The 27,029-nt window shown below is 44.7% G+C and overlaps 1 protein-coding gene across 1 annotated transcript in view; it reads left to right on the top strand.

The window, feature by feature from the left end:
• The window catches only part of NFAT5 (nuclear factor of activated T-cells 5), an 84,861-nt gene extending 62,553 nt beyond the window's left edge, over positions 1–22,308 (top strand). The window contains exons 8-14 of the mRNA XM_018570416.1: positions 577–629; positions 1,859–1,991; positions 2,966–3,040; positions 14,064–14,215; positions 15,765–18,027; positions 19,501–19,727; positions 21,798–22,308. Coding sequence (XP_018425918.1) covers positions 577–629; positions 1,859–1,991; positions 2,966–3,040; positions 14,064–14,215; positions 15,765–18,027; positions 19,501–19,724 — 2,900 coding nt within the window. The 3' untranslated portion in view covers positions 19,725–19,727; positions 21,798–22,308. The remainder of the gene's footprint in view (positions 1–576; positions 630–1,858; positions 1,992–2,965; positions 3,041–14,063; positions 14,216–15,764; positions 18,028–19,500; positions 19,728–21,797) is intronic.
• Positions 22,309–27,029: the final 4,721 nt, after the last annotated feature.

Here is a 27,029-nt window from a genome sequence, read left to right as displayed (position 1 = left end):
CCTTTTTCAGACCTTCTCCAGGGATAGGTGTTTTTGTAATGATGCAAAGAGTGGTGGAGATGTCAGCGGGGAATTTTTTTCTAATTTTGCCTGCACTTGGATCATGGAAACCAGAATGATGTGTTCACTGAGCTGGCAATAGTTAACTGAAATAAATATATACGGTTTGCTGCTGATCGCCATTGCTCTTTATACTGGTTGACCAAACCCATCAGATAGTGTGGAGGTGTGTGACCATTTGCACAACATTTCTAAATTTTTCTCAAAGTTTGTATGAGCTTTCTCTGGATCTTCTGCCTATCTTTAACAGTCTTAATACAGTCTTAATACTTACTGGTAGTTGAACTGGTTTTCATCCATACTAACCCTGCTGTGTGTGCTTATAGAAGTGTTGTAGGGATATGTGACAGTAAGTGAGCTCATATAAATGAGTTAGGGACATGTGAGCATCTCTGGCCCCTTGGAGGATCCTATGATATGGTATAATGTAGAATCTTGGCAGGGGTAGGTGCGTAGCTGAATGTGGCCTCTTAAGAGTACAATATAACACCCTTTTGTCTGTTTCACACTATACAGATGACAGTTCATGGAAAGCTGAAGCTGAAATTGACATGGAGCTATTTCACCAGGTAAATTGACTTTTATATACAGTTCTGTGTTGCAATCGAGGAAACAAAGGAACATCTGCAACTTTTAACATGAGCGATGTCCCATAGCTGTGGGTTCATTCAGAAGTTATTACATATATTTCTAGTCTAATTTTCTAATTAACTTTTAATGGTTAAATCCTTGAAGCAATTTAAGTACCTGGAGGTCTTGGGCTGCAACTGTAGTGTAATCACCTAATGCTAATTCTTTTACCTGACCCCTTCGCTACTGGTGATGCCCTGAATCCTTGGCACTGTCAAAGTTTTGACACGTCCTGTAAGTGTTAATAGCTTTCTTGCCTGTTCTGGCACATTTCTATTGTTGTGTAAGTCTGCTTGTCATTGTTATGGACTAAAAGAAGCAGGCTGTAGGAGTTGTGCAGTCTTCAGCACTATTAGGAATTGGCAGCATATAATCCCCAAACTTCCGGGCACTGCCAGGGCTGGTGTGTACAGACACTCCTAGATGCCTGTTTTGTGCTTTAACACCCGGGAGACTCTGTTGCTTCCCCTGATAAAATGTAACCAGTTGCTGAATGCAGTAGAAGACTGAATACTTATCTCTCGGGTGAGACAGGAGTCTGAACAGCATCAGGATAAGTCTTCCGCAGTCAACTACTACTAGAGTGTTAAATGCATGCGTTCTCTGCCAGATGCTGTGGTTCCTCCCACTGGCCCTTACATCATTGCTGAGTCCTGTAGGGGCGTAGGAGTTGGAGGAAGGGAACCACAGTGTGTGGTGAGGGAATGTAGGTATTCAACACTCTCACAGGAATTGTCAAATGTTGAAGACTTACCTGAAGGAGCTTCAGACGCTGTGCCTGCCTAAAAGGTAAGTAGTCACCGTCTTTTATTGCAGGCAGCAATTGCTTAGATTGTTTTTTAGCTTTACTGTCTTACCCCCAGAAATCAGGATGAGGGTGAGATTGCCATTCAGCATCTGTTGTACATCAAAATGCTGCCATTCTCATGTGTTTCGTGCACTGGGACCTGTACAAGTCAGTGAGAGCACAGAGTGGGGTTGGTAGGTGACACAGGAAGCTGCCATTCTAAATATTCTGAATAGTGGTGTCACAGGAGTGGTTATACACAATATGTTGGAACAGTTCACGTGTAAATATTGCATTTGTCTATGGTGTGATTTGTATTCTGTATAATTAGTATGGTATATCTGTTCACTTGTTTTGATCTTTGTGTTTTTGCTTGTTTAGAATCACCTTATTGTGAAGGTTCCTCCTTATCACGACCAGAACATCACTTCCGCAGTCTCCGTTGTGATGTTTGTGGTGACCAACGCAGGCCGCTCTCATGAAGTTCAGCCTTTTACGTACACTCCAGACCCATGTAAGTACCAGCCAACATCCTTATATTTAGTATGCTGACAATCTCTGCTGTGGAACATTGTTGGATAAAACTGAGTATTCCCTTTCTATTTATATCCAACAATTCTATAATAATCAGTACAGTACACATATCCAACATCAGTTAGTTCCCCAGCGCAGTGTTTCTCAGCCTATGCAAAGGATTTATTCTTTCATGGCAGTAGCGATTGCAAGGTATTAGTTTGCAATGGCACCTCTTTTTAGGGATCCTGAAGGCAAGATACATTATAATACCTTAAAACCACCCCATGTCCCCTGATCCACCGATATGCACCTTTCCAGCGCTTCCCTACTGCTCTTTTCTGTCTTATTCGACACCAAATACTTGATGTCACCTGTTGTCGGAACCTAGAAAGAGCAACAACATCAACCTCTCTGTCATCTGACAGGGCGAAGGCCTAGAAATTGAATGCTAGCCCCAAGAACTGTCACATGGTAGTAGGTGACATGCTACCCCATACCAGGAAGCACAACAAATTTTCATCACCTGAGGTAAAGGAAGGAGTGGCAGGGGATCGCTGGATAGGAGTGCATAGTTGGCTTGGTGGGGGGACCTAAATAGACAAAATGACCGTCTCTTCGGAGTGAATCTCTTCACCCTGGAAAGGAAAGGTTGTTTTCTTAACATTAATATTAAAAAAATAATGCAAAAGGCTCATGTGAAATACTTAGTTTGTAGTTCTTCTCATCTTGAACGCCTTCGGTGCCAGTCACATGACCATTGCTGAAACTTTTATAAATTTCATTATCTGCCGGCTGCAGCCCCCTTTACACATTGAAGGCCTTACTATTGTTTTTTTTAAGGCAGCCGATTACAATGGTACACCATTAATAGGGTGCCGGAGGCAGAAGGGACGGGTCACCAGCGGCTAGGTTTTGGCCTCTGTACTTGTTTGGTCTTAGCTATGCAATTAATTTTTTCGCTTCCATTGACAGCCATTCCAAACCTTCTCATAAAGAAAGAGATTTCCAGCTCCGCACAGTCCTGTACTTTTGAAGACTCTATGAAAGGTATTCATCTGCTTCCTCATGTAGCTTTCATATTGATTCAAAAGTTCACTCAGTTTTACATGGTTGTATCAGCTTAAAACTAAACCCATGGTCAGCGTTAACTTGGATAGCTGCCATTTCTGTGCCATAGACGACCATTCCAGGAGCTTCCGGTTAGGTTTTTTTTAAAGAGTGCCCCAGGAGCCCTGAAATTCACTATTATGGTAATCTAGTCTAGCTGCTATGGCCTGGCTTTCCCCCTTTTTTTCTTGTTTTTAATTTTTCAGTAAAATTGGCCATCATAGCAAGGTGCAGGAGTGGGTAAGGCAGAGCTCTGGACCATGGGAGCTGGTTTAGATAACTATCTTATGACCTACAGGCACTTGGCAGTACTTGCTATGACATGGAAGTAGTAGTTTACTTGGTTAACCCTGACCACAGGTGTATTGTAATGGAGACTGTAGTTATCCACTAAAAAAATAAATTGTGAAAACAGTATGTATTCAGACATCCCTACACCCAGAAATGAAGCCATTTAAGATTTATTACATTAGAACATTTTCCTATGCATTTACCATTTTCACTTTGTCAGTTGTTACAAAATGTGCCACTAAAATGTCGCCACTGCTTGACAGATAGCTGTGACTTCTCTGGTCCCCATGATGTGTAGAAATGTAGGTTTAGTGGTGTTGCTGTAGCAGTTAGGCTGCTCCTAAACCAGGGGTACCCCCTAACCATTTAGGGCTCCTGGGTGAAGCATTAAGGTTAGAAGAAAAGGAGGATCAAAAAAGAAATAATAATTGAAGTGGTCAGGTCAAATAACACAAACATGTGACGGAGACTCAGCAGGATTCACAAGGTCATCTGAGAACATGAAGGGGCCTTCCAGTACAGCTGTCCATTAAACAAGTAGTAAAGCTGTTTACAGCCACTGGCCTCTGGGCTCCTCCAACGTGACTGGTGTTTTGGTCGGTTGATTTGCAGCGCCCTTCTCCCAGGATGAAGCTATGGAATGCAGGTTTGTGAATGGCGGGATGTAATGGAGTTGACTTGTGACTTCGAATAAAGGGGAGGCATCGAGCGGATGGGGCAAATAGCTTCCCACTAATTCCTTAAACACACAACGGCCAGTGGGAATGTTTTCGCCCATAGACAGTGTACGGCCCAGGTGACGTGGGGCAGCATGGACCAGCTGCCGAGGTATTTCGACATGCCAGACGGCCGTAAAACAAGCCAGCGTCTGCAGACAGACACAAGGTCCTTGCCAGGGAACTCCTGTATGGGATTCTTTTAAAATTGCTTTGAAAACCTCAAAGAGGCTTAGGAACAGTTCCTGTTTTTCCTGTCCAAGACCAGCCAAGAAAATAAGATGCCTCATAATTTCCTCACATTGAAAAATCAGACTGAGAACTTAAGTATTGATGCTAGACGAGGATCAGACATCTACAATCCCCTAAATGCTTGTTGAACAGTCAGAAAATGTAAACAGCAGTCTACCTACCCTCAAGGTTAAAGGGGAAGTGACGTGTATTTTCGTTGAGAACATATTTAAAGTCATTATTGACACGTTTTGCTTAAAGTAGATCCACACTCATTTGAAATGACAATAACAAAGTTATGAGATTTTAGCAAAAGTTTACAGTACTTTTAAATCTGCTCAAAGGTCCTTGTTTCAGGCACCTCCTCTTGTGATAAAAAAGGGGAACACTGTATAAAACATAATTGTTAGATACACAGTGCTTTAGCATACTTAATGTTTCATTTGACAGGTTAAATGGCTCCATTTATATGTATTCCATTGGCGTACTTAGCTGTTTTCCTGGCATTCAGCTTTAAAGTATTGAGTGTCTCCAGGAGGCTTTTGAGATGGGGAACTTGGTGTGGAGCCAAGTTCAACTTTTACAGAAATAGTTGAGATGGGCTCGTAATTGAATCTGTCCATTTGTACTAGGGATGCACCGATAACGATACTAGTATCGGTGCCAATACCAAGTATTTGGGTGAGTACTCATAGTCAACCAAATGCTCCGATACCTTCCCCGATACCAGGACTTCCAGTCAGAGGAAGATTTCCTCTGACTGGCAGTGCCGTAGGGAACATGGAGCCGGCTTCCCAGGCAATCAGAAAGCCGGGTGGCGAGTAGTGACCTGTCTCCCTGATTAGCCGGCTCCATGCTTCCCGGCCAATCGGCATTGAGACAGTTTTCTGGCCAATGAGGGAGGCGGGTCAGTACTCGCCGCTCAGCTTTCTGTTTGGAGGTCAAGCCAGCTCCATGCTGATTGGCTGGGAAGCCGCTTTCCCGGCCAATCACAATCGAGTCGGCCAAACAACATGGAGCCAGCTGGGCGGCTTGTCATTACCCGCAGCTCGGCTTCCTGATTGCCCTGGAAGCCGGCTCCATGCCAGCGGAAGCACCAGTATTGGTACTCTGTATCGGCGAGTACCGAAAGCAAAATATCAGTACTCCAAAAACCGGTATCGGTGCATCCCTAGTTTGTAAATTCCGTTTTAACTGGTTAACCACTGCGTATGCATATTTTTTTATACACTCTGATTTGCCCAGTTTTGTGGCAGGTGAAGCTGATCAATCACTAGGGCATGGGATCTGACCCCTTGGTTCAGGTAACCTACAGGAAGTATGACCAAATGTTTGTGAACACCTGACCATCACACCTATGTGAACTTGTAGGCCATTCCATTCTAAAACCATGGGAATTAGTATGGATTTGCTGCTCACTTTCCCACCATTTGTGGCTGTAACATCCTCCACTCTTCTAGGAAGGCCTTCCACAAGATACTGGAGTGTGTCTGCAGGAATATGTGTCAAGATTTTGAAGGTTGGGGATTGATAGTGGATTAGAAGACCTGACCCACAATTTGTTCCCCCAAAATGTGTTTAGTGTTGTTGAGGTCAGGGCTCTGTCCATCAACTCAAGTTGCTCCACACCAGACTCTCCAAACCATGTCTTTATGGAGCCGGGGCTTTGTATGTAGGGACACAGTCATGCTGAAACAGAAAAAAAAATAACCCAGACTGTTTCCACAAGTTTGGAAGCATACAATTGTCTGGAATGTCTTTTATATGATGTAGTATTAAGAGTACTTTTCGCTGAAAACTCAATAATATGGAAGGTAAGGGTGTTCACATATTTCGGTCCTTCAGGTAGGTGTAATGGTCAGGTGTGCCCAAACTTTTTTCAAGCTACAATTATGAGCATCAAAGAAAGGCCCAAATGATTCTTGAGTCAGGGGCCTGCTGTTACTATGTAGCACTGGCTGACATACACTCTCATCTGTATATTATGGTAATTGCAGCACACGTCCTATCTTTGGGTAGGACTAAGCAATAGATGTAATCAGATGGTCACACGGGTGATATTGTGCCATGTTTTGATGCCTTTGTACTTCCTCGAGTTCCTTTAAGAACAAAGTCAGTTCTTTGATGTTGATAAGATCAGAAGGAGGGTCCATTTAATGCATTGATTTTGCGGCCGGTTTCCTTCCAGTCCCCAGTCAGGAAGAGATCCAGGGACCTGTCGTAGCTTTGGTATGCCATACCCGGCTTCTTCAAGTATTTCCTGGCCTGGATCTGGAGTCTTATCAAAGGTTCCCACAGAGATTGCAAACACGGGACTGGCCGTGTCCAGACCGAGGGCCTAGAAGAACAGAGGATATAAAACGTAACAGCCAAGCGAGAGAACAGATGGCAATGTGAGATGTTTCGCCACAAACGTCTCTCGGCGTCTTCTCAGATTAAACAGGTCTATTTTTGGACTCTGAGCAAATATTCCATGTGTACTGCTGGCTCCTAACCATTTTATTCATGCGAGAGACTGTGAGCATGTTACTGTTGAACTAAATAGGGAGGTGGGCAACTCACTATATTTACCAACAAAATAAAGTTTTCACTGCGTTGAAGCTGCGTGCAATGATGCTTTCTGACCATGTACACAGTCATCTGTTACCCTGGTTCTTGATCACTAAAGCACTCCTCTTTGTAATGGACCTTTTTGTATTTGGCCAATAAATCTGTTACCTGCAAAATAAACTGCTTCCTTTTGGGTCTGAATACATAGATTATTAAGGAGTCTTAATTGTTGTATACACTCACTGGCCGCTTTATTAGGAACACCTCAACTGATCTTTAACATGTATATTTAATCAGCCAATCACATGGCAGTAACTCAATACATTTGGGCATGTAGACATGGTCAAGATGGTCTGCTGAAGTTCAAACCAAGCATCAGAATTGGGAAGAAAGGGGATTTAAGTGACTTTGAATGTGGCATATTTGTTGGTGCCAGGTCTGCTAATCTGAGTATTTCAGAAACTGCTGATCTACTGGGATTTTCATACACAACCATCTCTCGGGTTTACAGAGAATGGTCTGAAAAAGAGCAAATATCCAGTGAGCGGCAAGAATGCCTTGTTGATGTCAGAGGAGAATGGGCAGACTGGTTCAAGCTGATAGAAAGGAAATAGTAACTCAAATAACCTCTCGTTACATCCGAGGTCTGCGGAATACCATCTCTGAACACACACACTGAACCTTGAAGCAGATGGGCTACAGCAGCAGAAGACCACACCGGGTGCCACTCCCGTCAGCTAAGAACAGGAAACGGAGGCTACAGTTCACACAGGCTCACCAACATTGTAAAATAGAAGATTGGAAAAACGTTGCCTGGTCTGACGAGTCTCGATTTCTGTTGCGACATTCGGAAGGTCTGGTCAGAATTTGGCGTAAAACAACATGAAAGCATGGATCCATCCTGCCTCGTATCAACAGATCAGGCTGGTGGAGCTTCGCATCATAGAAGTGCAGCTGACAAATCTGCAGCGTCTGTGTGATGCTATCGTCAGTATGGACCAAACTCTCTAAGGAATGTTTCCATCACCTTGTTGAATCTATGCCATGAAGAGTTAACCTCTTGCCGTCCGCCTGTAGTAAAAAAACGGACGGACGGCACTGCTGCATTGGCGGGTTGCCGTCCCCAGACGGCAATTTTTTTCTGCTCGCGCGCGCCCCCTAGCGGGCACGCACGGGCAGAAAAGACCTGACCGTTGCACACACCCGTTACCGGGTGTTTCACATATAGGCGATCAGCGGGTCCATAGCCCGCCGATCACCTATATGTGCTCGTTCGCGGCACTCCCCCCAGATCTCTGCTTCATCAGCTTCTTTTGGGGTCCACAGGTGATATTGGGGGTCCTAGAGACCCCTAATGTCTCCATAAAGAGGACCTGTCAGTGTGCCTTTGCTATTATATAGGGGGATTGTTATCCCCCTATATAATAGCAATAACAATAAGTGCAAAAAAATAAATATAAATAAAAAAAAATAAAAGTAACACATAAAAAAGTAAAATAAAATAAAAGTCACATATAAAAAAAGGGGAAAAAACCCCCCCAAAATGTTTAACTCCCCCACCCCCACGTTTACGCGCCTATAAACGTAAATACGCGTCCGGTGCCCCAGCGCGCAAAAATTACAATTGCGCTACACATGTTACATATCGCCGCGAACGTCGCAGTGAGAGCAATCATTTTAGGGCCATCAATCACTGATAACACTAAACTGATGAGCGGTAACAGCTTTTAAAGCGTCGCCTATGGCCAATTTTGGGTATTATCGTTTTTTGAGGTTTCGCGCGCGCACGCAATTTTAAGGCTTGACATGTTTAGTGTCTTTTTACCCGACGTGACCCCGTCTTTCATATTTTACCAAAAAATTGGGTAATAATAAATGTTTTATCATTTAATATAATTATTATATAAACTGTTTGTTTTTTTAACATTTCGGTAATTTTTCCTTAATATAGTAAAAAAATAAAAACCCCAGTGGTGAATAAATACCACCAAAAGAAATCTCTATCTGTCCCCAAAAAAGGGTATAAAATTCATTTCAGTACAGCGCTGCATGACGGAATAAATGTCAGTCAAAGTACCGCAGCGCTGAATACTGAAAAATGGCCTGGATGGGAAGGGGGTTTAACACCGCAGATGTCAACTGGTTAAAGCAGTTCTGAAGACAAAAGGGGTCCAACCCGGTACTAGCAAAGGTGTACATAATAAAGTGGTCAGTGAGTGTATATCAGTACACCTCTCCGAAACCATGCACATTTCCCCATGTTTTTTCCCTTTTAGAATGTTTCAAGTACAGAAAGATACCAGTTTATCCTGCCAGAAATCCAGCAAACCTAAAGTCCTGCTTTGGCTAAAACAGTGCCTCTGTTGTACTCAGAGGCGTCCTGAGGCCGGGTGACACCTGGGAGCGGAGACCGGATGACACCCCGCCGTGACGACATCGCCATGCGCGGTCATCTTATTGACGCCTGCCAGTGGCCATCTTGGTGATGGACGCCGGCAGAGAGAGGACTCAAAGACTGAGTGCCCGACTTTTTAGAGGGGTGACACCAAAATGACTGTCAGTCATTTTGGTGTAACCCCACCAATGGTGGTGCCCGCGTGCGGGCCGCACTCCCCCTGTGACGCCACTGGTTGTACTGAAACTCCAAACAGTGGTGTCAGCCCTGCCCAGTTCTCTACTGCTGCACCTTTTTTATTTGCCAAGACATACACTTTAAAGCCCAGTTGATGAGGCAGGAATAGATATGCAGTCAGACATTGTACAGTCAACCTCCATTTTCATTGTCCATTCAATCCTTTTGCTTGGAATATGTATTTACTAAAATATTGCTTCTTCCCATACACTAATAGACACAATTTTTAGGCAGGTTGAGGTTGCTTATAGAAATCAGTCAGGTGTGGATAATAGCTCCCCATTGTAGAAAACCATGCAGTACAGTTACACTGTTTCTGTTAAAATCCATTTTCTGCTCAGCCTAATAGGTAACGACACGCCGGGCCTGTAATTTTCAGGTGCTGTGCTTTTTCAGCCTGTGGCAAACCTGTTCCACTATTAAGATTTTTCCTTCAGTGACCTTTGAATATTCCTCGGGGTGATGGCAGACCGAGGATTCTTGCATCGGCCACACAGCACAAGAGAGCTAAATGTTTCTTCGATGCTCTAAAAATGCCTTCCATCCCATCCAAGCAGCGATCTGATGAAGGAGTTATCACTTGTCACTGCACTGCTTTTCACGTCTGTGTGCTTCAAGATACCCGCACCTATACTAATATGATGTGGCTTTGCAGTGGGATCTTCTGCACCATTGTTGGGGCCATGTTAGGCAAAAGGAGTTATCAAAATCGCTATATTATTATTATTATAGCACAGGATTTATATAACGCTTTATAACAGTTTGTGCAACGCTTTACAAAACTGAGGGAGACGATACAATTTCAGTACAGGAGGTAGGAGGGCCCTGCTCATGAGAGCTTACAATCTAGCAGTTTATGTGTGTAATGTATGTGTGTAATAAATATATATATATATATATAATTTTAAACAAATTACGAACCCCAAGACTAACACTCCCTGTAAAACTAACACTAGCATTCATCCTCCCTGTAAGCCACTAATTCTTTTGTACCCCTTCCACTAACACCAGCCCTAACCCTAATCCTTCTTGTAACCCTTACACTAACACTACCTGTAACACTAATCTTTTGTGTAACCCACTAATGCTTCCTGTACCCCTTGCACTAACACCAGCCCTAATCCTTCTTGTAACCCACTAACGCTCCCTGTACCCCTTGTACTAACACCAGCGTTAATCCTTCCTATAGCACACTAACGCTCACTGTACCACTTGTACAATGAGCAGCCCTAATCCTTCTTGTAACCCACTAACACTTACTGTAACCCTTACACTAACACTACCTGTAACACTAATCTACCCTGTAATGCACAAGCACTTTCTGTACCCCTTCCACTAACACTAACCATAACACTAATCTTTTGTGTAACCCACTAATGCTTCCTGTACCTCTTGCACTAACACCAGCCCTAACACTAATCCTTCTTTTAACCCACAAACACTTCCTGTAACCCTTACACTAACACTACCTGTAATGCACTAGCACTTTCTGTACCCCTTTCACTAACACTAACCATAACACTAATCTTTTGTGCAACCCACTAATGCTTCCTGTACCCCTTGCACTAACACCAGCGTTAATCCTTCCTATAGCACACTAACGCTCACTGTACCCCTTGTACAATGAGCAGCCCTAATCCTTCTTGTAACCCATTAACACTTAATGTGCCTCTTGCACTACCACTCTGAAACACTAATCGTCCCTGTGACCCTAGTACTTATACCAATCCTCCCTGTAAAACAAAATCTAACATCCACCCTCCCTGCAACCCTTATATTAACCATTTCTAATGTAAAGTTAACTCCTTGCTTGCACACTCACCTCTGCAATGTCATCCTCAGCACAGCAGATTAGCCTTCTTGCACCAAACTCTATGGGTTGTAGGCATAGATTATTACTTAGGACATGCACACCAATAGTTTTCTATGTTGTAAGGATATATTCCTTTGTATGAAGGGGGCTCATTCACAGTGGATGTTACAATACCACACGAACCTACTTATAGATCAGTTATGAAAGAGCAAATCTCAGGGGGTGAATACATTCACGGATTTTATGTATATAGGAACTTAGTGATACGTCATTTTTCAAAATGATGAAACCTATAAAGGTTGATGCTGCGATAAACATACCTTACCTTATACGTGGTTCTTAATTATAGGCAACGCAGTTTAGCTTTGGGGAAAAGTAGTTTGATGCGTTATAATCGGTACAGTAAATGCAGCAAATGTGCACTGTAGCAAAGTGAAAATGATGCATTTGGGGAGTAATATATGAAATAGAGCCAGCAAGGCTGTAATTGTGATTCTGTAAAGGAAACCTGTTGCAGGTCACGCAAAGCAAAGCCTGGGCACCTTATAAATAGCAAGGAGTATGCTTAAGATGACCACATGTCTTAAAAAGATGATTTAGTTCCCTTAAACTTGAAATACCTTTCTGACAGAGGCTGCCATTGTCTGACCAATGCTAATGTCAGGGCAGAGAGGCTCCCAGTGAGCATCACTATGAGGTTACTGTCTAGCACTATGTATGCAGCTTGTTAGTCCGATAACGGCATATTCTAGTGCTTGGGTTAAGGCAACTGAAAATCTGAACTTTCACAGGATTTTCATCGATCTAAGCACTGTGTATTCATGAAGCTGCTGCATTAGTCTTGTAATTGGTTCATTTAAAGCTCATCTCCATGCACAATTTGGTGCTTACCTATTTCATAAAAGTCAGCTGCCACAGATTGTGATTGCAGGCACTTCCTGTTGAAAAGACCAGTCACCCTTCCCCGCTTTCAGTGCACTGGGTGATCAGTCTTCTCAACACTCCGTTTCAGTTTCTTCATCATGTGTCAATGGGCAAATGCAGGTTTCTTTGAGGTGCATTCCACTTGCATTTGATTTCAGCCTGAGGTGCTTTAGAGATCTTTGAGAGTTCATTGACAGGTACAGTTGACCTCCTAAGAAGCAGTTGCCCTTTTTCAAAGCTGCATCGACCTGCTATAATCTGCTTTTGCGTGCCCATTAACTTGTATGGAGAGAGAAGCAGCTTTGATGCAATTTAAGACCATCAACACTGCCCCTTAGTGATGAACAACACCCCTCTTCACCCAGCGCTGCCCCCCTCTGGCTCAAGGAACCCGCCCACCGTCCTGCATATCCTGCCAAGATCCTGCTCTCGCACACCGTGACTCTCCCTCTTTCCGGTGGCCTGAATGTACAAACCTTTCAGCCAGTAATTGATGATGTCACTGGTCTTGTTAGGAATACAAAGTTTTATGTGCAGTGGAGATATGTGGCAGAAAACAAAATAAAGAATAATAATATGGAGTGAGAGAAGGAGCATGGGGAGGTCGAAAACAATGAAAGAAGCCGGTTTGCTGCCTTCATTGAACAGTCATGATATACCCGTTATGTTTCAGTGTCTGGCTCTGCATCACCCAGCTTGCAGTCTGTTCTTCAGCTGTCATCCTACTTCTTCCCTTCACTTAATTTTGAGAAAAAAATTAGGCAGATTTCCAAAGACGTACCATGTCAGCAAGCAGACTAGGCCATTTTAGAACAAGAAGAAGGGTTACTGCCAATGTCCTCATGTCTTTTGGGCTGTGTAAAAGGGGATTGCAGAGGGCGAGACCTATATATATTATTAGACATCTAAAGAAGTGGGTCTTGGATTAGCCAATATAGGCTGTGGCCTGGGGTATTAAAACTGCTAGGGGAGGCACGCAGCCACCCATATATCTTTTTCTGACTCACTGTAACACCTTTTCTGTATATAATAAAGGTTTCCAGACTACCATTCCGAGTGTTGTTGAGTCTACGAAGTGTATGCATTTTTGTTGACTACACTTTGCTTTCACCCACTTTGGGTTCATGAAGCTAGAACCAAACTACCATTGTAGTAGGAAGACACTTTTCCATACTATTCCAGTCTCCGGTTCTAGGTGTACTGACCCATAGTGGACAAACTGCCTCTTTCAACCTATTTTCCTCCCAGCATTGGTAGTCCTTGTGTGGCTTTGACTTTTGATCTTGTTAGATTGATACTATTCTTAGCCAGTCAACTGGGTTAGGACAGGAGCAGCAGGTGACCTAGGGAGGCAGATGGTATAAGGGCTCATACAGACGAACCTTCATTGCAAATGCAACTTTTTCCATTCAAACACAGCAGTGCTAAAATGAACACAATACAGCGTTTGACCAGGAAAAAGCTGCATTTCACTTGGTTTGTGCGCAGTTCAAATAGACCTCAATAGGACCTGATGTGCCCTTAGAAACACAAAGCAGATCAAATGCAGCAACTTTGTAACAGGTCAGACAGCTTAGATATTCTGATGCTAGGTAGTCTCCGTGACATAAAAAGATGCATCATCAGCATTGATTGGGTAACGCAGTTTCTGTGGAAGTGATACCTGTCCAGCGATGAAATGTGTACTCCAAAGGTTAACAGATGTCAGTGTATGCTTTGATATGTAGAGCGAGGACATTGCGCAAGTATTGTGCGGTCCTCAGGTCTACTTTACCATCTTACTCTCATCTCGCTTTGTCCTTCCAGCAGCCGTGACCTCACCAGTTTGCAACATTGACCAAGTGAACCTGCTCCCTCCCTCGAGAGGCTCCCCGCTCAAATCCAGCGGCATCATCAAAAACGAAGACGTGGCTCCTATGGAGCTTACTGGAGATCAGAGAGCTTCACCTCTGTACAATGTACGTGTCCGCTTCCCCTAGCAAATATTTGGAATATACTTTATTTTTTGGCAGAATTTTAAATACATAAGTTATCGCTTCGCCAAACTAATCCAATACAGATGTTTAAACAAGCATACAAGCCCATGAAGCGGAGCGGGAGAGGATATATAGATGACTGTCTACGGATCGATCATGTAGATGTATTGGGGTGCAATGGTTTGGCTGCTTGCAAGATCGTAGATAGATCTGAGCTTGAGGCAGAAGCTAAACAAAGAATCAAAAGTTATATGTTGTCTGACCGATATGCCAGTCCGCTTCAGGCGTCAGTATAAACAGCTCTCTATGTCACCGTGCTTCATCCTCTCCCAGAGACCCGGGTATCTTAACACACACAACAAACAAAAACAAGAGCGCCTTATCTACTGTAAGTGTAACAGTCCGTGAACCAATCGCACTCCTGACCGCTTATTCCAAATCGATTAAGGTGGGTGCAGCGGTGATCAACGGATGGCAACTGTTATCATGCACAAAGAGAAGTATGGACACCGGCACTCCAGTTGCCATACAGATGCGTCTGTTTATTGACGAAAATGCAGCATAATCACACTTACCGCAAAGCACTGCAAAGCACTGAGTGTGATTTATGCTGCATTTTTGCCAATAAACAGACGCATCTGTATGGCAACTGGAGGGCCGGTGTCCATATTTATCTTCCTATCTAAGTGTAGGCACGCTTTATTCTATAAATGTTTAAAAAATGTACACTCACAATGGTATAATATAAGAGCGCACACAAACTCCTCTCAGGGGCACCTAGTACCATCTAGTGGAGCACAGCCGCCGTCCTGTCTGCCGATCCACAGTCTGCTCCAAGCCTGCACACTATACTCACTGGTTTACGCGTTTCAGGGGCACGCCCCCTTCAGAACGCAACGCATAAGCCAGTGAGTACAGTGTGCAGGCTTGGAGCTGGCTGTGGATCGGCAGACAGGGCGGCGGCTGCGCTTCACTAGATGGGACTAGGTGCCCATACTGAGAGGAGATTGTGTGCGCTCTTATAGTATACCATTGTGAATGTGTCACTTTTTAAAAACATTTATAGAATAAAGCGTGCCTACACTTAGATCGGGCGCTCTTGTTTTTGTTTGTTATGCGTTTGCCCCATCCTGTTTGTCTTTAGGGCTTTAATTATTCAATATGGCAGTCTTCAGTCTGCCATAAAAAAAAGGCAAATATGTTTTTATAATGTGAATCCTCGATCCTAGGCAGGAAATTGTGCGTCATGCATGTGTATGGTTGCAGTGCCCTCTAGTGGGATCTAGTATTCCCTTTTCCCCGTTTGTTCTATAGCTTTCCTGTACGTGAGTATGTTGAGAAAACCACTGTGATGATAATGTATATACGGCGCCCCTCTGCAACCATCTAGACTAGAGTTTTCTTTGGTTTAGTTTGAATAGAACGATTAGAGCAATAGCAGCAAAACATGTCAGGTGTCACCCTCCATAAACTCCAAAATAAATTAAATATGTGAACTGTCCCTCCTTTTTTTTTTTTTTTTTTTCCACAGGCAACCAACATTGTCGGGTCTGCTCAGCAAAACCTGGAGAGTTCCTCTCCCAGTGGGTCATTTTCACCCTCCGTGTCCCACTTGCCTACTGAGAATGACCAGCAGACTTTGTTCACTCAAGAGCCACTTTCCACTATCCAAACACAAGACATTGCTCAGCCCAGCAGTTTCCAAGCATCTCCTAGCCAGAATGAGGACACCATCATGCAGCAGACAACATCGTTTCAGTCAATGGAGGCCCAGGCGAGAGACACCTTGCAGTCTGATAGGGCACTGGCCACCCTGTCCCAGATGGCTGAAGCTACACAGCAGTCCCAGAAGCCCGCATTACAAGAGCAAGCTCAAACACTGCAGCAGCAAATCTCAACCAGTCTGTTCTCCCCATCAAACAATGTTGGCCAAATGCAGAATACGATTCACCAGCTTCAGCCTGGCAGCTTCCAGTCCAATGTCTCCAATAATAACGCAGATGTAGATTTGGTCCAACAAGTCCTAGAGGCCCAGCAAGTTCTAGAAGACCAGCATTTGTCTTGTGTTCTGTTTTCTTGTCAAAGCAGCAGTGAAAACGAGCAATCGGCAATTGGACAAGTCCAAGAGCAGCTCAATGCTGGGATATTTCAGCCTGTTGGTTCCATCCAAAACCCAGCTGGCCAGGGGATCTACTCCTCTCCTGACCAAGTACATAGTAGATCAGAGAATGTGCTTTCGGCAAGGTCTGACAGCCTTCTTCAACAGGCTGAAAATGCGCTGTCAAACCAGCAACATGCCATGGAGACCAATGCATCCCTTATGGAGATGCAGCAAAGTATCCACCAGTCTCAAGGGTCCATTCAGTCTGACATTTTCCAAGCACAGAGCCCCAGCTCAGGAAATATCCAGTCACCTGTGTTCCAACACCAGCAGGGATCCCATTTAATGGGTGGACTCTCTACCAGTGAGGAGATGCAGATGCAGTGCGATATGTTCTCCTCAGCAGGTGTTCCAGGTGGGAATGACGGTTCCGCAGGACAACCACAAGTTTCAGCCACCAACTCCAATATCTTTCAGCCCTCCAGCTCAGCAGATGGTGAGGGCACCTCTACGCAGTCAGAGCAAATGCAAAGCAGCGTTTTCCCTAATATGGTCCAAATGCAGCACAGCGGAGATGGCCAAACCCAAGTCGACCTTTTTTCATCTGCAGAACAGATGCTTGGAGTCCAGACAGGTGGAGGACAACAGCAAGGGGCTGGGCTGTTCCAGCAAGCTGGAGACATGATGTCACTTCAGAGTGGCAACTTCATGCAGCAGTCTGCTCACTCACACACTCAGCTTTACCATTCCCAAAACACGATAGCGGATAACCAGAGCATGGCGCAAGATACGCAGGGATCTCTGTTCCACCCGCAAGCCTCAATGGTGCAGCATCAGAACTCTACTTCTTCGCAAGATCAGATCCAGTCTTCACTTTACCATCTGCAAGGGGGCATATCTGCTCCGCCAGAGCAGCAGGCACCCGGCAACATGTTCTCCATGAGCTCCTTACAGAGCAATCAAGTGCCTCAAGAGAAGCAGCTGTCTTTCTTCTCTAGCCAGAACTCCCTTCCTGAGCAGCAGTCGGCATTCCAGCAACAGACCCAACTGTCTCACATGCAGAGCTCCATGATTAGCCAGGAACAGCAGCAGCAGTCACAGCAGAACTTGTTCCAGGCACAAAACCAACAGAACTCTCTCTTCCAGGCCACTCACTCTATGGTGGGTATGCAGAACAGCCCTTCACCCCACGAACAGAATCAAAACCTTCTTTTCAGCACACAGAGCTCTATGGCCAACATGGCTTCACCTGAGCAACAGCAAAGCATGATGTTTAGTCAAAGCCAGGAAGCAATGGCCACCCAGGACCAGCAGAACCAGGCCATGTTTCACGCACAAAACATGGAGTTTCAGGCCCAAAGCCCAGTCACCTCACAGCACGAGCAGCAACAGACGCCCATGTTTCACAACTCCCCTCAGCTGCAGCTCGTTCAGCCCTCCCCAACGTCTCCAGAACAACAAGTGACGCTATATATGTCCTCTGCCTCCATGTCTGCTCTACAGAACAGTATGAGTCAACAGGAGCTTCAGCAGAGCAGCTTGTTCCCTCAGTCTATCCAAGGAACCACACCTCCTCCTCAGCAACAGGCTTCTATGTTCCACAGTTCACCAGGGGGCGCCATGAGTCAAATGCAGAATGCGTCAGCGTCCTCTCCGCAAGCCACCGGAATGTTCCTGTTTGGAATGCAGAACAGTGAGTTGATTTTTTTTTATTTTATTTTAAGCATGTATCTGACTCATGCAGCTATATTAAAGTGGACATGAGCTCAGAAACAGAAGATTTGCTGTGTTATAGTACCGATTATTTTTTTATCGGTACTCGCTGATACCGAATACCAATACCAGAAGTACCATTAAGGAAGCCGGGTGGCGGGTAATGACTCGCACCCAGCTTCCTGATTAGCTGGGAAACCATGCTCTCTCATAAATCACCAGGTGACGAGGAAGCATGGAGTCGGCTTTCTGGCCAATCAGGAAGCTGGGGGGCGGGTAATGACTCGCACCCAGCTTCCTGATTAGCTGGGAAACCATGCTCTCTCATAAATCACCAGGTGACGAGGAAGCATGGAGTCGGCTTTCTGGCCAATCAGGAAGCTGGGGGGCGGGTAATGACTCGCCACCCGGCTTCCTGATTGGCCAGCATCCAGACCAATCGGGAAGCCTGGGCGGCGAGTCATTACCCGCCCCCCAGCTTCCTGATTGGCCAGGAAGCCTGCTCCAAGTGACGAGAACGCATGGAGCCGGCTTCCTGATACCAGAGGTTCCGGTATCAGGAATAGTATCAGAGCATTTGGGTGAGTACGAGTACTCGCCCAGATACTCGGTATCGGTTCATCCCTACTAAAGGAACATTTAGAAATGCTAATTTTGCCTGAGCAACTACCCTGAAAAAAAATGTATCTTTTTGTCTTGAAGTTCTCCTAAAAGATGTCACTTCCTGGTATGTGGGGGCGCCTAGGCACTCCTTTGCCCACAGCCTCATTGCTTTATATCTGCAGGATGAGGTTTAGGGCAATAGCCCGCTATATACTGAGCTTTGGGGCATGGGAGGACTTTGATAAATGTGACCCTAAAGCAAATTATGGAATAAAAACTATGGTGACCCCATAGTTCTCTTTTAAGTTGAAGAGAACCTGTTGCTTTGCCCTTTGTGGGCAAAACCAAGTTCAATTTGGAACAATTGCCATAAGCAGCATAGATGTGTGACAAAAAGCATGGGGGCAATCAGTGGATTTTCTCTTACACTGTAAAGAAGACTTTGCATCCAAGCTGGCCAATAACAACGTTACACACCAATTCAGAAAATAAATCTTTGAAAAATGATCTTTAGGCCTTTAACCATCATTATACGGAAAAAGCCAACGTTCTTCCTGCCCCCTTGCTCTGTATGTGGATGGACATTCCACCATCTGCCTCATTACACATATCAGTGTACTCTCGCTCCATCCTGTAGCCCTGATGAAGGGGTTGCTTTTATCCCCCGAATCGCGTTGGCTTTATTTTTACCGGAATACTAATAAAGGATTGGATCCAAACCCTGAGACTCTTCTTGGGTTCATAGGGTTGAATCATCACATGCTGCTTTGTCCTGGTATCATCCAGGTTTGTGAATGATATAACTCTATAGGTGTCAGTCTAGTAAGCCGATTGTGGTTTTTACTCTCAGATTGCACGCAGCTTCTCTCTCCATCCGGGGGACCCATGCCGGATCAGATGATGGCGTTAGCTCAGCCGGGACAATCTCAAGGAGATGGGCAGTCTGTGACGTCACTTCTGTCCCAGCAGATGTCTGATAATTCCTCAATGACGACTGATCAGAATATGGAGAAGATAAGCAACCTGCTGGTGTCTCTCCACAACCAGGGGAACAACATGTCTGGATCTTTCTAAGTGGTAAACACAGCGCACTTTTCGGTCTCCTCTCCCAGCCAAGCCAGCAGCTGGTGTTTCTTTCTTTTTCTTTCTTTTATAGATTACAAAAGTCATTAAATTTTTTTCTTTTTAGTTGGATAATATGACATATTTGTATCTATTTTGCAGTGTTTTATGTGGCTAGTAGTTGGCGCTGTAGCCTCCTTTTTATATAGTGAGCGTTGCATCCTTTTCAGTGGTGCTGAGGCTCAATGAGTCATAAGCGCAGCAACTCGTCTCCTATTAGGCTACATTCACACAGGGATTGTATTTTCATTCTGGGATTCCTGAGGCAAGATCCTACGGATGCTTTCTACAGGAATTCCAGGTATGCCCGTTCAGATGCGGCCGCTGTACCCATTCAAGTTTATTGACAGGGTGACAGCAGCCCCATCTGTCAGCAGCAGTTTACATGCAATCATACATGGGATTCCGGCCAGAAGAATCCACAGGTTCAGGAATCCCAGAGCACAGCATAAACCCCCTGTGTGAATGGAGCCTAAGACTGCTCCGTATAAAGCTTTTCAGACAATGGGAGCCTTCGAGCCAGCGTATGTGCTGTCATAGAGGAGAGGTGGCCTAAACCACAGGACATAGTCAGGTCAACTGTGTCTTTTAAAAGAGTCAGCTCAGAAGAAAGTGCAACAAAATGTCATCAAGCTGCATTAGTATGCGGATCAGTAATATCAGAAAGCATTTTATAATTAAAGCAAGCCTGAGCTTTACCCATGCAAAGGAAAGCAACATGTTCACACTAAATGCGGCCCCACCAGCTGCTTGTGCACTTTCCTTTTGGTTATGTACTTATACTTGTTCCATCAGTCCTTGGAAAGATGTCAGTATTATGGGTTACCTGTACTGAAGTCTTGTTTCAAGCAGCAGAGCTGTGATCACATCCTTCTTTGCTGTGATCAAGCTGCAATCTCTAGAGGGTGATGTTTGGAGACAAGACACTGCTCTCTTGCACTGAATGTGTAGACCTCAGTTCTAGAGGCCGGATGTACACCGATCAGCCATAACAGTATGACCACTGAGAGGTGAAGTGAATCACACTGATTATCTCATTACAATGGAAGTGGGGGGATATATTACAATGGCACCTGGAAATGGGGGGGATATATTACAATGGTACCTGGAGGTGGGGGGGATACATTACAACGGCACCTGGAAGTGGGGGGGATATATTACAATGGCACCTGGAAGTGGAGGGGATATATTACAATAGCACCTGGAAGTGGGGGGGGGGGATATATTACAATAGCACCTGGAAGTGGGGGAGATATATCACAATGTTATATGAGGCAGGAAGTGAACATTTTGTCCCCGAAGTTGATGTGTTGGAAGCAGAAAAAATGGGCAATTGTAACGATCGACAAGAACCAAATTGTGATGTCTAGATGACTGGGTCAGAGCAACTCCAAAACTAAAGCTCGTGTGGGATGTTCCCGGTCCGCAGTGGGCAGGACCTACCAAAAGTGGTCCAAGGAAGGAAAACCAGTTAACTGGCGACAGGATGATGGGTGGCCAAGGCTCATTGGTGCACATGGGAGTGGAGGCTGTCCCAGTGTAGTCCAATCCAATAGAAGAGCTACTGTAGTTAGATTTCCTGAAAAAGTTAATCCTGGTTCCGATAGGTGTACACACTGCACCAGTTTGCTGCGTATGAGGCTGCGTAGCCACAGAGCGGTCAGGGTGCCCATGCTGACCCATGTCCACCAACAAAAGTGGCAACAATGGACACGCGAGTATCAGAACTGGACCACAGAGCAATAGAAGAAGGTGGCCTGGTCTGATGAATCACGTTTTCTTTTACATCATGTGGATGGCCGGGTGCGTGTGTGTCGGTTACCTGGGGAAGAGATGACAGCAGGATACAGGGGGACCTATTCGGTATTAGGTGGGGGGTCATAATGGCATAATGGCTGATCGGTGTTTGTTCAGTAACGATAACCCATCATAAGTGGTACAACGCTCTCCTCCCCCGGGATCCCAGTGCTTTGCAGCCACGTAGGTGTTACTTGTATGGTTAATAGTCTCTGGTTTTCGTTTCAGGTGCAGCGAAGAGGAGTTTCCATACTGTTATAACAAAACTGGATTGATTTGTATATCCGCCACGGTCCAAGTAGAAACGGTCCTTCGTGTCGTACCCTCTGGCCTGTTCCCGTCTCTCTTCAGTATTTAGCGACCAAGACTCTATAGTTCATATGACATCATACTCCCGAAAGCCGTGACCTCTGAGACCCTCAGGCGTTACTGCTTTCCCCAGCGGTAGTAATGTTTACCTCTTATTTCCTCCTGGTCTGTGTGGTTTTATGTAGGCGTGTATGTATGTATATATAAATTTGTACATAATATATAAATATATATATTTTTCTCTTCTATATTTTCCCTGAAGGAATCCATTTAATATCCCTTCTGAGAAACTGTGATAGTGTGCCCGTCGCATTAACCCCGCCTCCTATCAGAGCAGGCCTCCTATCAGAGCAGGCCGCAAAGTGTTAGCAAGCGAGGCAAGTCACCTCTGTGTAGGACTGGCACCTAAGATATGCTTACGGTGCTTCTTCATCCCGACAGAGGGACCCGATTGGTTGTCAGACCAGATTTTCTATGTCTGCCATTCACCTAGAACGCATAGCATCTTTCTTTACAAGCACCTTGCTGCATGTGGCAGGAAGCCCTCCCATGTTAGGCCAACAATGCTGCACTCAACCTGTAGTCTGTCGCCCCCTAGTGGACGCACAGAGGCAGCGACTTTCACTTTTATTGAGCCATGTAGATAAATCCGTCAGTTTGATCTCTTTGTTCTTGTAGCTGATCTGTTTCCCTCATACTCTTTTTTTTATGTGTTTGTAACCTTTAACCTCTCCTAATGGAGACATCAGATCCGCGATTGGCTGCTTCTGCTCCTTCGGCTGCTCAGACCGCACCCCGGAAGCAGACGATTCAGAAGCCGCGAATCCTCGATTTCAGCGCTTACAGTAGTGCGGGTCTATTACCGATATGAAGGGAACTGAGGTCTGATCGCAGGCCAATTCTTATTTTCCTGTAACACGAGTTTTCAATCGTGAACGTTTTTTTGGATGTTTTTTTTAATCTGTTCTACTTTAGCTGGGATGAATATTTGGGGTAAATGGTTGGCCAGGTGAAGTGATTGTGCGCTGGTCCCTCGGCCGATTTTTCTAATCTCCGTGCTTTTGTAGCAGTTAAAGGTCCACTAAACCTTAAAGAGCCAGTTCTATAATAGGGCAACACAACATGGGCCACTGGGACAGGAAGGAACAAAACTTTACTCAGTCACTTCATTATGTCTTGACAGGAAGTGAAGGGAAATCTCCCCAAAAGGGACACTGAAAAATCAATATTTAATAGAGTTTCTAATCCTTTCCTGCCCCGTACAAGATAAAATCCCATGTATTCCTATGGGGGCCGTTCACACAAATGAGTGAATCACGCGTTAAAATACGTCTGGCGTTCGAAATAGTCCCTGAGCTTCAGCTGCACTCCTGCTTTAGCTTTTTATTCCCCATACTTGTAGCAAGCCCTCCCCTGTATAGAAAATAATTATTCTCAATCCCTGCAAACGTGCACCTCCATAATATAACCCTCAGAAGCTGCAGCAGCTATCTTGACCCCCCCCTTTATTTCCTATCTGAATGACCTCTATCATTCATCAGTCAGCTCTAACCCTCCCCATTCCGTACAGTCATTGCCCCCTCTCACAGCTATTGGCTTATGTTCCCAAGGTTTATGAGAAAGAACACATCCCCGGCATCCCTTTAGCCGTGCCTGCAACCAGTCAAGCCAATTAGCAGACTGCACAGCTAAAGTCCGCACCATCCAGTGGCCAGCACGGAGAAGCAGACACATCTAAAGGGATCCCGGATTTGTGTTTTTCATTTGGCTCCAAAGCCAAGGCAGAATGAGGTGACGTTTACAGGAGCCTGCCAGCCCCTTCCACCAAACAGAAAAGAGCAGAAGACAGACCCAGTGAAGTCAGACGGCGACTCTAAAGAGGTTATTATTTAAAACAAAAAAAAGAAACACATTATTTGATGGAAACATTTTATTTGCATGGAAGTTATTATATGTTCACACTCCACTTCATATATCATTACTTACTGACAAAAGGAGAGAGCTAAGTGTCAGCCAGTGATTTCCTTCTCTGGGATTAGTGTGCAGGAAGTTAGGTGTGTGTTTGACAATAACGCTCCCCCCTCACTAGATTCATTTCATACGTATCTGCATTTGGACTGTATTAGGGAGCATCAAGCAGACCGTATGCAGTCATTATAAATATAGGTAACCTTAGATATTGGCCAAGTGTCATTTGCACTATCCACATACAGGCCTGGAAGTGCAGTGTCTGTATTCGCTGGTGCTTCAGTAACAAGGGTGGGGGGTACTATGGGAAGAAATTGAGGGGCGCGATCTGTGCCAGGCTAGGTTATATGGAACAATGGCCAGCCTGGCATAGACCACATCCCCGGTAGGCCTTCATTTTCTAAATCCTTACCCATGTGCTCTGAGAATGTTATAAATACAGATACAACGGTTCATTTTACATAATAATAAGGTTCTCATGTGACTTATGTAATCTTTATCCATCAATTGTATTTAAAAACACGTTCCCGTCACCTAAGTTTTAATGAAGGTTTAGTGGTCCTTTTAACTTTTTGTAGATTGCAAATTCAATGCGATTTCTCTCCCACAATGGTAGCTGATCTTGCATAGTCTGGTCACATGACCTTTTCCCTTTAAAAATCTAGCACTGGACTGTGTATCTGGTCACGTGAGAATTCTGATGCGTTTTTTAAAATTCTGTTGCATCCGAACATCTGATTGTAACACCTCTGATGCGATATGGAAGCCTCTCCTCCTCTCTCCATTCTATTGGACTCTGCACGGAATGTATTTGCATTAGTACTAGGTACTTCTATATATTAAACTGAAAGCGTAACGTTATATGGCGTTACCCTGTGCGGTCATCCTAGTATCCCCCACAACCCCCTCCCATCGTATCAGTGACGGTTTTCGTTCTAGGACTCAAAGCTTCCTGACCAGTACGAGGAGCTGATCAGTGCAACATCATATTCGGTCTGTTTTTGTCCTATTATTGCCTCTCCTAGACCAACCCGGCTTCATGTAATCGTAGGGAGGGAGATTTATCAAGCTGAAGCGGGGGAGGGGCATTTTTAGTGCAGTTGTCTCACGTTTATAAAAGGATTTGCACTATGGTAAGATAATGGTAACTGTGTATGCAGACATCAGCGGCAGATCTGAGTCGGTTATGCAAAGACCTGAGACAATGACTCACTAAAAAAAACACGCGCACAATTAAAGAGTGGTCAGGGGATGTTTTTATATTGTTGCAGTACCAGTGCTGAGCAGCAGGGGGAGATAATGAAACGACCTTTGATCTCATAGTACATCAGTCTCTCTGCTCCGGGTTTGTTCTGCAGCAAGATACATTTCTCCCAGTGACTTAGACAGAAGTAATTTTTTAGGATAGCGGTTACTTGTTGCCATTAGCAACAGAAGTGTTTTGAACTCCATTGTTGCCGGGGGGACTTGCCATATCCCCAACCAAGGCTCCTCCAGCTTCGTATCCACTTGATAAACATTTTGCTCTGGGGCTCCTTTCCATCATGGCGGCCATGTTCACTTTGCAGGAAGATGTTTTATTAGAATGATGCTATTTTTGGTTACTCCTTGTGATAATGTATTTTTAATAACGATCGAGTGTGAAGAGTGTGGTTGGCCGTTGGCCGTTGTCCAGCTATGCTTATATTAGGTAACCCCCAGGTAAGGGGGGTGCATGCAGGGGCGATGGAACAAAGGCTCAAGGCGTCCATAGACTTCCAAGCAAACCGGTTGCTCTTGCTGACACTGGTTCACAAAGTCAATGAGTTGGCAGCATTTAGCATGGAGGACACTTTAAGTGAATGGGAGGGATTCCTGATTGCACTGCTGAGGCTTTGTCATGAAATCGGAGTGGCCCAGCTAATAAGAAGCCATTATTTATAGATGTATATTGCCTTTCAATCCGGTACCGATCCAAATACTAACACTGATGGGTCTATCCCACATAGAGTATATTAACCCTCAACCAGCACCCAGAATCCATCTTTCCTCAACTGACTTCAGTAAAGTGGTTCTGGTTCCTGTGGGCTTCTACATAGCACATCAGATCTTCATGATGTCTTACCAGGTTAGCCCGTGTTAGAAGCTGGGAAGGTCCATCTCTTTATTCTTTAAATGGAAATAAGAGTTACTGTATTATCTTTGTTCTGGAAGGACGTGACACTAATGCTGCAGTGAACAATAATAAATGTATACAGTTTCAGCTAGACCTCTATCTGTTTGCATTGCTAAACACCAAGAACCTCGGAGCAGCCCTATGTAATGACAGAAATAGGGCACCTTTCACTTTAAATGCAGTTACTACTAACCACATACTGTAATCTGTGGCCATAAGGGGCGCCAACTACCTACAGAAACAAAACCAAGGCATTTCGGTAAGTCATTCAAGCTGTGGCCACACGGGGGCGCTCTAGTCCCGGAGTCGGACTTCTTGAGCCTCTTTTCCATCCTCCTTGCATGAAGGGCAGTGCAGTGCACAGCTCTCTGGAGTAACGTGCAGCAGCAAACATTTTATACCAGCTACGCAGATTCAGTCTGTCGGGGGGGAGGGGGGCAGAGGTATTTTTATTGTTTTTAGCAATCTTGTAATAACGTGTTAAATATTAAACAAAAAAGGATATTTTGCTTCTATTGGGACATTTGTATACTCTTTCAAATATATTTCTGTAAACAGCTCAAATCGACAAATAAAATGTTGAAACTTTTCAGCGGTGTGTTGAGTCCGTGCTTTTGATGAGCGCCTTGTTGTTTTGTTTTCCATTTATCTCTACAGAGAGCGATTGTCACTGCACTACCTAGATGTGTCCACAAGGGGGAGACAAAAACCACCAGCATTGTGCAGCAGCTAGTGACCTGGTGGTGGTGGTGCCTGTTATAGCCAGAGCTAGCACTAGGGTGCAGTCCCTAACCAAACGTGTTTTCCCCTTCCCACCCCCCCAAAAGGATAAAACAATTTCAGGTTTCAGGAGCAGCTACCATCCTCCTGGATTTTTGCACCTCCATCTTGCCTTGCATGACGTCCCCTCTCAGTGTTACATAGTTACATAGTATTTGAGGTTGAATAAAGACACATGTCCATCAAGTCCACCCTATTGTGTGTGTGTGTGTGTGTGTGTGTGTGTGCTATACAGTGATATATAGTAC

The sequence above is a fragment of the Nanorana parkeri genome, unplaced genomic scaffold, assembly GCF_000935625.1.
Source record: "Nanorana parkeri isolate BGI_ZX_2015 unplaced genomic scaffold, ASM93562v1 scaffold1531, whole genome shotgun sequence".
NCBI lineage: Eukaryota > Metazoa > Chordata > Amphibia > Anura > Dicroglossidae > Nanorana > Nanorana parkeri.
This window is presented reverse-complemented; position numbering and strand designations above follow the sequence as displayed.